General features: G+C 27.2%; 1 protein-coding gene across 1 annotated transcript in view; it reads left to right on the top strand.

Annotated features, from left to right (window-relative positions):
* The first annotated feature begins 3,185 nt into the window (after positions 1-3,185).
* The window catches only part of LOC129988260 (gastric triacylglycerol lipase-like), a 56,272-nt gene continuing 46,253 nt past the window's right edge, over positions 3,186-13,204 (top strand). Inside the window, exon 1 of the mRNA XM_056096444.1 lies at positions 3,186-3,334. Within this exon, the coding sequence (XP_055952419.1) occupies positions 3,215-3,334 (120 nt within the window). The 5' untranslated portion in view covers positions 3,186-3,214. The remainder of the gene's footprint in view (positions 3,335-13,204) is intronic.

Genomic DNA, 13,204 nt, shown 5'->3' with positions numbered 1-13,204 from the left:
ATATTCTTAGAAAGTTTAACTTGAACTTAAATGCAAATGAAATGGTAAAATTTTACAAAATCAATAGGATTCAGTTTTTTAAATATTTCTTTATAACTATATTTTCTTCAAACGGCATATATTCTTAGAAAGTTTAACTTGAACTTAAATGCAAATGAAATGGTAAAATTTTACAAAATCAATAGGATTCAGTTTTTTAAATATTTCTTTATAACTATATGCTGTATGAGAAAGTAATCTACTGCAAATTTGGATTTTATATTTTGTGGGTATTTTAAATTAAAAACATAAATAAAGCTTAATAATTCCGTTTTGTAGAGATATATGCAGGATGCTTAGTCAGGATTTATAGAAAAGCACTTTAAGTAGTAAATAATGAAAAAATATTTTGAGAAATCAATCAATCAAAGAAAGTATAAGATAAAATGCCATTATTATGTATCCAGTATGTAACCACTTTTGATGAATAATTCTTTGGTTAAATATTATCATTTGAAGGTAAAACCATCGAAGAATTGGCCATAATGAAGCTTCGCATTATCAAAGACATTTTGATAATGCGAAAATAGTCAAAAACAGAGATGCTCAATTCTGACATCATTACTTATCTTCGTACCTGAAACATCACAGAACTATTTTTCTCAGCTTGGATTGGGTATGTGAAAAAGATTGATTGCTGAATTCATGCTACTGCTGTTCAACTACTGGATTAAAAAGGATTAAAATAACTTCAAAAACTTGTTATTACATTGTCAACTATGAAGGGATTCAGCCGAAGTGAAGGTCTGTTCAGCTTTGTTATGTAAAACCTCATTGTAGCACTTCAATTTCTACGAAATATCTCCTTACATGATATATTTGAAATTGCAGACACTTATTATTCTTTAAGTTGAAAGCCTTTATGCAAAGGGAAACTGGACATATCTTTGATCATTGAGACACCTTACTAGCTCAGATTATAGATGTGATATTGTGCAAGGACACATTATTTATCCGCAGGTTGATTGGTAATAATCAGCGTGTAGACCAGATATTCCAGCGAAGAATTCGCTTTTGTCTTATCCCTGTGCTTTAAACCAGTGCCAAAGAAAGTGTGACAAGAAAAAGAGAGACCATTTTTATGCCAAGAAAACAACCATAGAATTAGCTATGTTACTTCAACTATCTCTATTAATTTTTGACTTGAATTTCTCATATTCTTTCTCTCTTTTTTTTTTTTTTTTTGGCAACGTCTCAAAATGATACATTGTGGTATGATTACATAGTTGATAATTCGACTGGGATTTTCTTACATTCTGATCTCTTAACAATTATCATTTGTTTTAGAATGTCGACTGGTTGTTTTCGAATCAAAATGGCAAAATCCTCTGCACTTCCGAGAATTTTATCGCATAATTTGGAGTAACGCTAATATTCAAGATCTTTGCACATATCAAATGCTTTATCCTAACATTTTACTTATTGCTGCACTGAATACCTGTATATAAATTAATGTTACAGACAATGGTATTTGTTCTACTCCATTTATTGCTTATGCATTAGCTTTAACTTTTGGATATGAGTGTCGAAAATTTTTATGTTTTGTTATTCCATTTATAAGAAAACTTTTAATATCAGTAGCTTTCCTTACAGGATTATAACTTTGGAATTTGGATCCTACAATTGTATAGGATTTATTCCCACATAAAAATTTTGTAAACTTATGAAATTTGTAATTTTATGAAATGATGAATTTTGTAATTTTATGAAATCTGAAAATTAATTAAATATCAGATATATACCTTCAAAGAGTCAATCTGCCGACCATAGAAAAAAAGTGTATATAAGAAGACAATGTGCATTTAACGTCTTTGTTGTGCTTTACAAGTTATGTAATTATAAACTTTAAAATCAATAGACCTGGACATTTTGAATTTAATACTATAACACTATTAATATGGTGGACAAACAGCTGGTCGCCGAAGGCGGTGGTTAATATTTTATTTAACGTGAGCATACTTTTCAGTTATCTTAGACATCAATGCTTAAATTGTTTATTTGATGTTTAAAATGAGCACCTTTGCGTCTTTTAAATAGATAAAAATCACACTATATGCTAACTAATATTACAGATTGTGGCGATATCTACTGAAATGATATTTCTCGAAATAAACCACATGATATTTGGTTTTTGAAATAAACAAAAGGTTATTATATTATTGTTATCAACAGATACTTTTTACACTGTATTTTATTAGATACAAAAGGCTGATATTATGTATTATTTAAAAATTTAATGTATTTTTACTATTTCCTTCATACTTCCTCGTTTCTTCTATACTTTGCATCTCATTATTTTTGACCAAAATATATTCATAATTCATTCGTTAATAAACTCGTTGTTATTTTTTTTTCAATTTCGAATATTTATATCATTTTTATTTCATTCATGTACAAATTATTTTTATTTCAAAAATTTTAAATACATTATTTTAAAATATTTTGATTTAAAATGCTCGAGTATTTATAAATTTTTGGCATTTTTATAAGCATCTTGTAACATCATATTTATCATGTTCTTATATAAAATTTCATTTTTCATTTGTATTTATTTATAAAGTATGTAAATAAATTTACATTTTATAGTAAAAGTTGTAAAGATTTTATTCAATCAGTTATTCAAATGTACAAAAATTTCAATTTTTCAACAGTTAGATTATATTCTAAATCTTTCGGTTATAATCAACATTCAAAATTTATCACTTTTCCCTAAAAAGGAATTTTTCTTAAATACAGAATAATATTTTGATTCGATAAAAGCACTTAAAATATAAACAAAGTTATTTTTTTGCTGTTATTTATTCGTTTTAAATTCTATTTCTAGCAACAACAAAAATATATATCGAAACACAATGTGAAAGTTAGATTAATCAATATTTTCGCTTCAGAAAATTGAATAAAAAGAACACCTCACATTTTTCAAATATGTTATTGAATTTAACTGTTTTGAACCCAATGGCATTCAATGTTGACACAACGGGCGTTGAATTTTAACTAGGAAAGAATTGCGCATCTGATGGAAAAACAAAATGTATTTATACAAAGATATATCTGTTGAAACTTATGAAAACCAAGGTTGAATATGTGATAATCGAATTTATCAAGAAGATAATGGTTCTCACTGATATAAAAATCCTCGAAACGAGATGTGTTGTGTCTATGCAAAAGTGAAACGATGTTGAGTTACCTTTTTCTCGCTTTCGTATTGCTGGCAGGTGTGAATGGAGAGTGGCCAGATTATGATTTCGAAGATGTCTTTGAGATAACATTTGATCCAGATATTTTGCATAATGTGGTACGTAATACAATTAATTCATTTTATAAATTTAAAATTATTATGTTGTCATAATGTTATATAATCTGTTGGATTGGTATCTCCGAAGTTTTCTTGCTTCCTTTCTAATAAATGACTTTGTGCATTATTAATTGGATTCTATTGGCGAACAATAGTTATGAGAGAGCCTATTGGCACACGATCTTTGGCGAATGTTTGGCGATTATTTGATGGAATGGTAGTTTGGTTAATACACAAGTACCAGAAAACCGATTAAGTATTTTGGACATCTTTCATTTCAATAATTGAAGCCAAAATTTGACATAAAACCATAAATGTAATCACAAAGTCGCATACCAAATTTCATATATTTAAGTCCTAGTCCTATTTTGCTATTTTCATTTGCCGCGGTTACGTGCTTCCGAAATTACAGAATACAAGGGATTAACATTTAGAAAAATGTGGTTTGAAAATTGATAAGTATATCTACTCTTTAGATATTAAAATTGAGAAGGAAACTTCATTAATCTAAGTAGCTGTGTTTTTGAATTATCGTCTATATATGAATGCAAAAGTACAAATAACAAACGGTCAAACCCTTGACAGATTCTATTCCAAATTTGATATATACTAATGCTAGATCTGTATATTAAATTTAATCATCCAAACATAAAAGCGTTCAAATTGTTCTAATTACTTGTCAGTTAATATTGCAGAAGAAAAACAACTTGTTCAAAACAAATTCAATACATTGCACCACTTGAAATGGCAACATCGATTATGTGAAGATTATTCAAAATTACTTATAATTGTCACTGCATTGCAATACTAACGCCTTCAAGAAAAGTAATATTAATTTTGAAATCGGTAAGAAAAATATTTTAAAAAGTTTCGAAAATTTAGTTTTTTTTAATAGCGCTGCAAATTTGAGAGTATTCATTTATGAATCACATTGAACACTCGTAATTGTGTTGAATTTAAATTTCGATGTTGTTTTTGATTTCATGTGAATAGCAAGATTGTAACTTTGTCTTTCTTTCTTTCAATAGCCCTGCAAAGTTGAAATACTCATTTATATTCATGTATATTCATTCACACTCTATAATTACTTTTATTCATTTGTAAGTTCTTATTTTTGAACGATTTTATTATAATTTCTCTCAAATATTTTAAATTATCAAACAATCTGTTAACGAAACTGCTGGTTGAAGAGTTTTGGTACTAATGATAAATTATTTCAAAAATTCAAAATCTATTAAATTTAAAAAATATTTCTAATAATAGTGCAATTTAAAGTTAGTTTAACCAATCATTTTTAATAACAAATTATTTGTAAGTTAATCATTTCACTTTTTCTCATTTACAAATTTTTTAGCAGTTTCGTGGCCGAAAAGTGAAGACACTTTTGTAATTTTAAAACTTGGCTTTTATTCCATCCCGAAAGGCATAATTTATGTACAAGCAAGAAGCGACGAGGTACATCAATCTACATCACTACACAAGAGCGAAAAGAGACAAAATATTTATCCCCATGATTTTATATTATGAGATTCCGAAAGAGATGTGTGGTTACACTCGTCGATTTAGGTAAGGGGTAAATAGGTATACAGTAGACTCCCGATTATCCGCGGTCGGGTTATCCGCGCCTGCCGCACAAAGTTTTTTTTTTTTTTTTTTTGACTGATTTTTTCAAAAAGGTGCAGTTTTACAGTTATGCCTTTGTAATTACACAATACATTACAGTATTAAAACAGTACATATGTATTCATTTTTCTGTGTATCCTTGACGCCTCTCGTAAATACAAAGCACTTTTCTGTTTTCATTACAAAATGCATTTTAGGTTAGTTTTGAGTGATATACTAAAATATTAAGCGTTCGTTAAATATTTCCTGCTGTTTATTTTACGTTTTATTGTACATAAAACGATTTTTCAAAGTTGGAATGACTGTTTTCTCTTTTCGTATACCCGTTTTTAGCTTTTTTCGGATTATCCGCGATTTTTGTTATCCGCGGCGGCCGCGCTACCCAATTCCGCGGATAATCGGGAGTGTACTGTATTTTAAAAGAACTTGCGTAGCTTGACAAAATTTTATCCTTTCACTCGGAGTGTGGGAATTGGCTATTATAGAGAACTTCTGTAGAATAGGTTTCTTCTGTTTTACAGAACTTTTGTAGCGTTAATTAAATGAAAAAAAAAGGCGGAATTGGATCAGGAAATAAGAGAACATATATATAAGATATATAGATGTTATTTTAGCTTAATTTGTTTCTCGCAGATTTATACTACTAAATGCAATGATATAACTTGCAATTTTATCTTTAGGAATTCGCTACTTCAAAATATTTCAGTTTAAAAAATATTTTATTGATATTCTATATATTTTTTTATTAGCGTAGTAATTTTGACTAATCACTAAATTATGGATTGAAACATAATTTTTTTCACATAATTCTTACATTTGGAAACAGTTAAGTACAATTATTTTTGAAACAATTTTATAATCAATCTTTAAATGAAAATCGAATACGATTAAAAAGTATTTGCGGAACAGATGGCTAAATCAATGAAAAGGCGGAATCAAATAAAAAAAATCACTCAAGAAATGAAAAAAAAAAATTTAAAAATGAATGAAATGCAAATCTTAATTTTGCCTCATTTTTTTAGAATCATTTTATAATGATCATATTTTTAAAAACCTCGATAGAAAATAATAATTTTATTGGATTAATAACGTTTTAATTGTTTTATGTTTGCGATTCGGAATAAATAAATTTTATAGATTACTCATTTTTTCATCTATTTAAAAATTTCGCATTTATTCGAACCATTTTAGTTATATGTTAGTGCTTTTTTATATTTACTTAAATTCAGTTTGGTAATATTTTTTAATAATTTTTTTTCTTCATTAATTTACTTCAAAACCAGTTTTATACCAACAACCGAAGATGGATTTCTTCACAATCTGTCACATATAGTTTTGAATATATTTGTAATTACAACTCTATTTTGAAAATTATTCTAGACTAGCCGCCTTTGGCGATCAGCCGGTTCGCCAGTCTTAATGTTCTTTAAAATTTTCAATTAAATAGTTTATGTAACTTACCTCTTAATAACTTCTTCATCAAAAAGTTTTAAGTCACAAATTTTGATTGTCTTTTAATTCAGTCATAAAATTATAAATACTTTAAGCCATAATGTATTATGTGTCTCTTTAATTTTTCTGTCAACTCCTATAAAATGTCAACTTTAATTTAAAGTGGAAATGATTAAACTGCAATTAATATATAAAAAAAAAACTTTTTTTACTGAAACCAAGTATTTTTTTAAATATGAATCCTGTGATCAGTGTCGTTCAGCATTGAAATATTATATGTACTATAGAATAAATTTCCTAATTTATGTAATATCTCAAGAATTATTCAAGAATAATTTCTCAGATTCGTCATAAAATTCAGATTTTAGTTTTACTTTCAAGGGGATTGAACTGATGTGAATTACAATATTTCATTTTTTTGGGGGTCTATTAATATACTTCAAAAAATTACGAAGTCTAAATTTTATATAGTCCTTTGATTCTAAGGTGTCATATTCTGCGAAATATTCTTGACACTTCAAGTTTTAAACAAGTAAATGAACGTTTCTGTCTTCTGCTATTAAATCTGATTGATTTATGAAGTTTTGAGTAGAATAGCTTAAAACAATCAACATTTTCATAATCTTAGGGCAATCAGTCTTCAGAAAGGGTGCAAATTGGGGTATCAACTTTGAAACAATCGATGAAGTGGTCTAAAATCGCCCATTTTTATTGAATAGTGATATTCAAATTTTCATAAATCACTCAGTTTTAGTGACTGATTTGGTTTATTACTGTGTAACACTTTTTATTTAAAATATTGGTGTCTCAAGAATATTTTGTTAAATATGATTCACAGAACCGAGGCTTCAGATAAAAGACATTCGTAATTTATTATAATATTTATTGATTCAAGTTACATCTTAATATATATAAATTACGTGTCACGTTGTTTGTCCGCGATGGACTCCTAACCTACTTAACCGATTTTAATCAAATTTGCACACCGTGTGAAGTTTGGTCTAACTTAAAAGATAGGATAGCCCTTTTTTGAATTTTTAATTAGAATTTTAATTATTAATTAAAAACTAACTTTCCAGCCAAAAAAAATCTTTTCATTTTCCCCACCGTCAAATGAGTATGGCTTCAGTTTTTTTCTCAACAGTCATGAGGCTAGGCTTAAGATTTTTCGGCGGATTATTTGAAACGATTCTATTTATTTTCTTAATGTTTGATGCATTTAAAATTAAACATTGTTAATTAATCGATCTTTCAGATTCATTCTTAAGTACTTTTGAATTAAAATAAAACAGAATAAAGGAAATTAAAAATTTCTAATCTGCATAGCGTTACCCCAACTGGCGTAGAAAAACTCACGCATTTGCGTTACCGTAACTGGCGTTGAAAATTCACGCATGCGCATTGTGTTCTGATTGTTGACATGACAACCATTATGAACGGATGATTTAAATTATTTTTAGGTTAGTTGCATGTTTTTGTAATTAAATTGTATTTATGTTAGTTATATATTTTTTGTATACGCTTATAGTTTTAAGTACATCGTTTTTTTAGCTTTTTTTAACCTGTTTTCAACCGATTATTTTAAACGATTCGTTTTACTTTCTTAGTGTTTGATGCATTTAAAATTAAACATTGTTAATTAATCGTTCTGGTCATAATGAATATGAGAATATTTTGTTGACAATTCTTGAAATATTACATAAATTAAGAAAGATGTTCTTTAGTGCCCATAAAGTTTAAATGCTCAGTGACTCTGTTTTCAGTAATCGTATTATAAAAAAATACTTTGTTTCAGTAAAAAATATTATTATATTAATTGCAGATTAATCCTTTCCACTTTAATTTATAGTATAAATTCTACGGGAACTAACAGAAAATTAGAGAGATACATATTACGTTATGACTGAAGGCGTTTATAATATTATAAGAGAATTATGTGACTATCAAAATTTGAAGTTTTAAAATATTTTTATGAAGAAGCTATTAAAGTAGGAATTGCATAAAATATTTAATTATTAAAATGTTAACGAACATTAAGATTGGCGAACCGGCTGGTCGCCAAAGGCGGCTAGTAAAATATAATTATTTACTTCATTTAGGCCATTTTAACACATGTACTTTTATTATTAAAGGATTGTAAATTAGCCGTTGCGCCCTGATTTAAAAGGATATATATAAAATCATGTTTGCCTTAACTAAAGCTGATTTATTAAGAATGTAGATATTGTAAAAGATCATAGAAAACTGTGTCTTGCATTTATTTTTTAGGAAATATTATATTTCTAATTTACTTCACTTCATACAGACACGTGCTGAAAATTGCACTTTTCTAGGTTTGCAATAGTATTCCACTTATTTTTTAATTTAAACTTTTGTCACTGTGATGGCCATTCATTGATAAAAGCACATTTTTTCCCCCATGCACACGTCAAAGGAGGAATCTAATTTATAGTTTAAACATTGGCATTATTAAAAAGATAATTTTGTGAGCTTTAACTTGATGTAAAAATTGTTTTTGTTCGATAATATTTTTGGAAATTATCGGGAATAAACTCAGAAATTTGGTTTTATATTTAATTAATTAAAATTCTAATAAAAAATTTAAAAAAATCGCTCCGAAGTGCACATTTTTTACCTCTAAGGTATACATGTGCTAAATTTGGTAGCTGTATGTCGAACGGTCTGGTCAGTAGAGTGCCAACACACGCACACACACACGGACACACACATTGAGCTTTATTATAAGTATAGATATAGAAGATATAGATTAGACAGATTTCATTTTCGTGAAAATATAAATATTTTTATGATGAAAATTTATTTATTATTAAATTCTTAGTATTATATGCAGTTTTCATGTTGTTTATTAACATTTCGAAAAATTGCCCATCCTTTTATAAACAAACATTGCAAGGATAACTCTAGAAGAAAGGCATTAAATGTTATCCTGAATTAAATTTTGATCCATCTTCTGATTGTGCGTCATACCAAAACAAAGGCACGAATTATCAACGTCAATCAGATGTTTTTGACCGATTCTGTGCCGAATATGAAAACTCTTTCGAGTTTGTTTTCTTTTCTTTTTTGTCATAAAATGATAATATTGATAAGATATATGATAACGCGTAACACGCGCAAATTATCTTTTCTATCGACAGACAGATAATTCTCAAATGTTATCACCATTTGATCATGTTTCGAAATTACAGTATTGAACCCAATAGTCCATAATTTGATTTCTAAACGAGGCTATTAAATTAAACCGAATTTATTGAATTAAATCTATGCAATAATCTAACAGTTTGACAATAATGATTGTTTATTAATCTCTAGAGAATAACTTGTAACAATCCTGGTCGTGGCATTGAATGTTCCTTTAGATTAGTTTTAAATATTATTTTCTGTTTTGATTTTAAAAATTTAACCGTATTTCCGTTGATTGTTCATTATTCTACTTACATTATTGCATCTCTATGTATATTATTATCTTTATTTTCATAAATTCAAGGCATCTTTAATTGCAAACGATTTTGCAAAACTAAAGAATCTTTGTGTAAATCATTTATTTGTTTTAGTTAAATTTAAAGCATCATTAGGCGCAGACGATTTTGATAAATAGTCGTATCCTTCTACATATTATTGTTTTTTTTTACAGTCAAATTTAATTTTCCTAAAAAAGAAAAATTTTAATTTCTTGTTTGTTTTCTCAACTTTACGAAATAAAAAAAAGTTGTGTGGAATAAATAATGTTACGAGATAAAATTTAATTTGGACTATTGAAATCAGGTCTTGTGTTAAATCAGAAGTATCCTTCTAGAGTGCTTAACATGGTGAATTAATTTCCTCAACACAGAGGAACAAATATTTTTGCCTTGAATGTAAGAAGCGAGTTAAAATGAAATCTGATAACTTCAAAATGAAAAGCTGCAAATTTTAATTTTTAATTGCTTTTAGGTAATCATTTATTGTTTTTTGAGTATGTGTATGTGAATGTATTTTCGCAGGTCTTCCGCTTTTGCATTTAGTTTATATTTCATGCTTTTAAATTTGGAATCAGGTCTTCCGCTTAGAAGTGACTTTTAGCATACGTATTTGTCAATTTAAAAACTTTTCTGCAGTTTTAAATTAAAATAATTTTTCATTTTGCTAAAAATACACAAATTTAAAAAATGATTAAAAGCTAAAATGTCATGCATAGTAAAAATTAATAAATTTTAAATTTGTTTATCAAGTATTGGTTGTTCTTTGCTGTTGCCACCATTAAAATCCTTACTAAGATTCTAAATCTTAACTGAAAGGCTTATCAAGGAATGTTTTTTCAATTTCATGAAGGTGAATAATGAAAAACGAATGTGATTAATTTTCATATAAAGAAACATATTTTATTTGAAAATAATACTCGATTTATTAGAAAAAAGCAAAACAAAAATTTTTGCTTATAAAAGAACGTTTTTAAGAGAAATCTTTAAAGTTATCTTTTATACTAATCATTGGCAATCAGCTAATTCATTGGGTTGAATGCTCACTAAAATGTTCAGTTCAATATTATATGTAACTTGGTCTCTTAATAGTATATGCATCAATATATATTTAAGCTTCAAATTTTAACAGTCATATACCTTATACTATTATAGAATCTTTACGCCATTCTGTTCATTACTATCTATCTCCCTAATTTTCTGCCACTTCTCATGAAATTTGAGCTAATTTAAGCGGAAATTAGTAAATTTCAATTAAAAAAACATTTTTTTTTGCAATAAGGCAGTAATTTTTTAAAAATAGGAGTACAGAAAACAAAATCGTTCAGCATTACAAAATATTTTTTTATAATTCATGCAAAAATTTCCACGAATTCCTTGCGGAAAAATGTTCAATAAAAGTTTTTTTCGTTCATCATAAAATTCAGTTTTTAGTTTTACTTCCAAAATGATTTAAATGGCGTGAATGATAACATTCTAATCTGTTTCAGTTAATACTGTTCTTTTGAAAAATTATGAAGTCTAAATTTTATACAGTCTGTTGGTCTTAAGGAATTGTATTCAGTGAAATATTCTTTACTTTCCAAATTTAAACAAAATGATTAAAAAAAATGTTTTTTTCTTCTGAGACCAAATTTGATCAAATTATGAAATGTTGAGTATCACTATTTTAGGAAATCAACAATTTCATAATTTTATCACCCTTTTAGACGAAATAGATTGTGTCTTTCTTTTATTTAAAAGCTGGCGTATCAATAATACTTTTCTAAATATGAATTCATAGGACAGTGAGCCTGTATAAAAATAAACGAAAAGAAATTATTGAATTAATAATATAGATATTTTAAAAGTTTCAGAAAACCTTTCCTTGTGTTCACTTTTCTTGAAAGTATAATATTTCGTGTTTATTTTATTTCTTACAAACAAATTTTTATATAAAAAGCTAATCTTCCTTTGCAAAGAAATCACATTTATTGCTTATTATTGAATAGAAAAAGTCAGGTGTAAACCGACCAACGTCTACAGTCTACAAATTTTATACTGTTTTATTGGACGTTTTTAACCCTACATTGAATTCAATGCTTCGAATATAGTTGCAAAATATTATTAAAAATGTTCCGGAGAGAGTTCGCCATATCAACAAGAAATCGATTTAATCATAGGAAAGAAGATATAAAAGATATCAAGAAACAAGCGTTAAATTTAATTGAGCACAAAAATAGGCTGAACCTTCCCCAGATGGATAATGGCTATGGCTTGATGTTCATATATTTCAAAATAATTATCTTACAAAAACTGTCTTTTCGTTATATTAATATCCAAAAATTAGTTTCTAACCATATCATTTCATTTCCTACAATCCCCCCACTTAATTTTAATATATTTTTAATTGAGTTCGATATACCGTCCTAACAAGTTTTTAAATGTTACGATGGAATTCAAATTTATCCATTAAAACATTCAAATTCGTGTTTTTGCCAATCCTTTTCTGTTATAAGATTTTCATGTCCGCTTTTACTTCGTAATATGTACAATTTTTTGATTTGCTGCAAATTAGTTTATTGAATTCATGTTTTTCATTCATATCTAATAAAAAGGATTTTAAAACTTGCATTCCATATTATCCACGCATTTTCATTCCTAAAATATCAATAATCTTGTAGAACAAACTGGTCGCTAAAGGCGTCTAGTGCTGAAAATTATACTTGTTAACTTTAGTTTGCCGTAAGAGTAAACTTCTTTGTTGGATATTTAATTCAGTGCCGAAGCATTTCTATCGAGATTGAATGCAAAAAAATCACCAAGAGTTCAAATTTTTTAATTTGAATTTTTGTCAAACGTGCAGGCAACGCATTGAAGTTAAACTGAGTTTACACGTTAAAGTTTACTTTTATTTGTTTGTGGAAGTTTTGGAAAATATGTTTAAAATAATTTTTAAAACTTATTTAAAAATAGAAATTTAATTTATATGTTAAAATTTGGCATCATCGAAAAGATATATATATTTTTAAATTTTAAGTAAATGTAAAAATTATCTTTATACTTTTTTATTTTTGGATGTTATTACTGAAAATGGCAAATTTTCTCTTAATTTTTAATTAATTAAAATTCTAACTAAAATTTCAAATAAAATCGTTCCGAAGTGCTCTTTTCCTACTTTCAAAGTATATATGCTTGTTTGATAGCTCTAGGTCTAACGGCGCAATCTGAAGAAATACATAAAGGCACTAACATATTCATCTTTATTACCAACTAGCCGCCTTTGGCGACCAGCCGGTTCGCCAATCTTAATGTTCGTTAAAATTTTAATAATTAA

The sequence above is a fragment of the Argiope bruennichi genome, chromosome 10 (genome assembly GCF_947563725.1).
Source record: "Argiope bruennichi chromosome 10, qqArgBrue1.1, whole genome shotgun sequence".
Classification (NCBI taxonomy): domain Eukaryota; kingdom Metazoa; phylum Arthropoda; class Arachnida; order Araneae; family Araneidae; genus Argiope; species Argiope bruennichi.
This window is presented reverse-complemented; position numbering and strand designations above follow the sequence as displayed.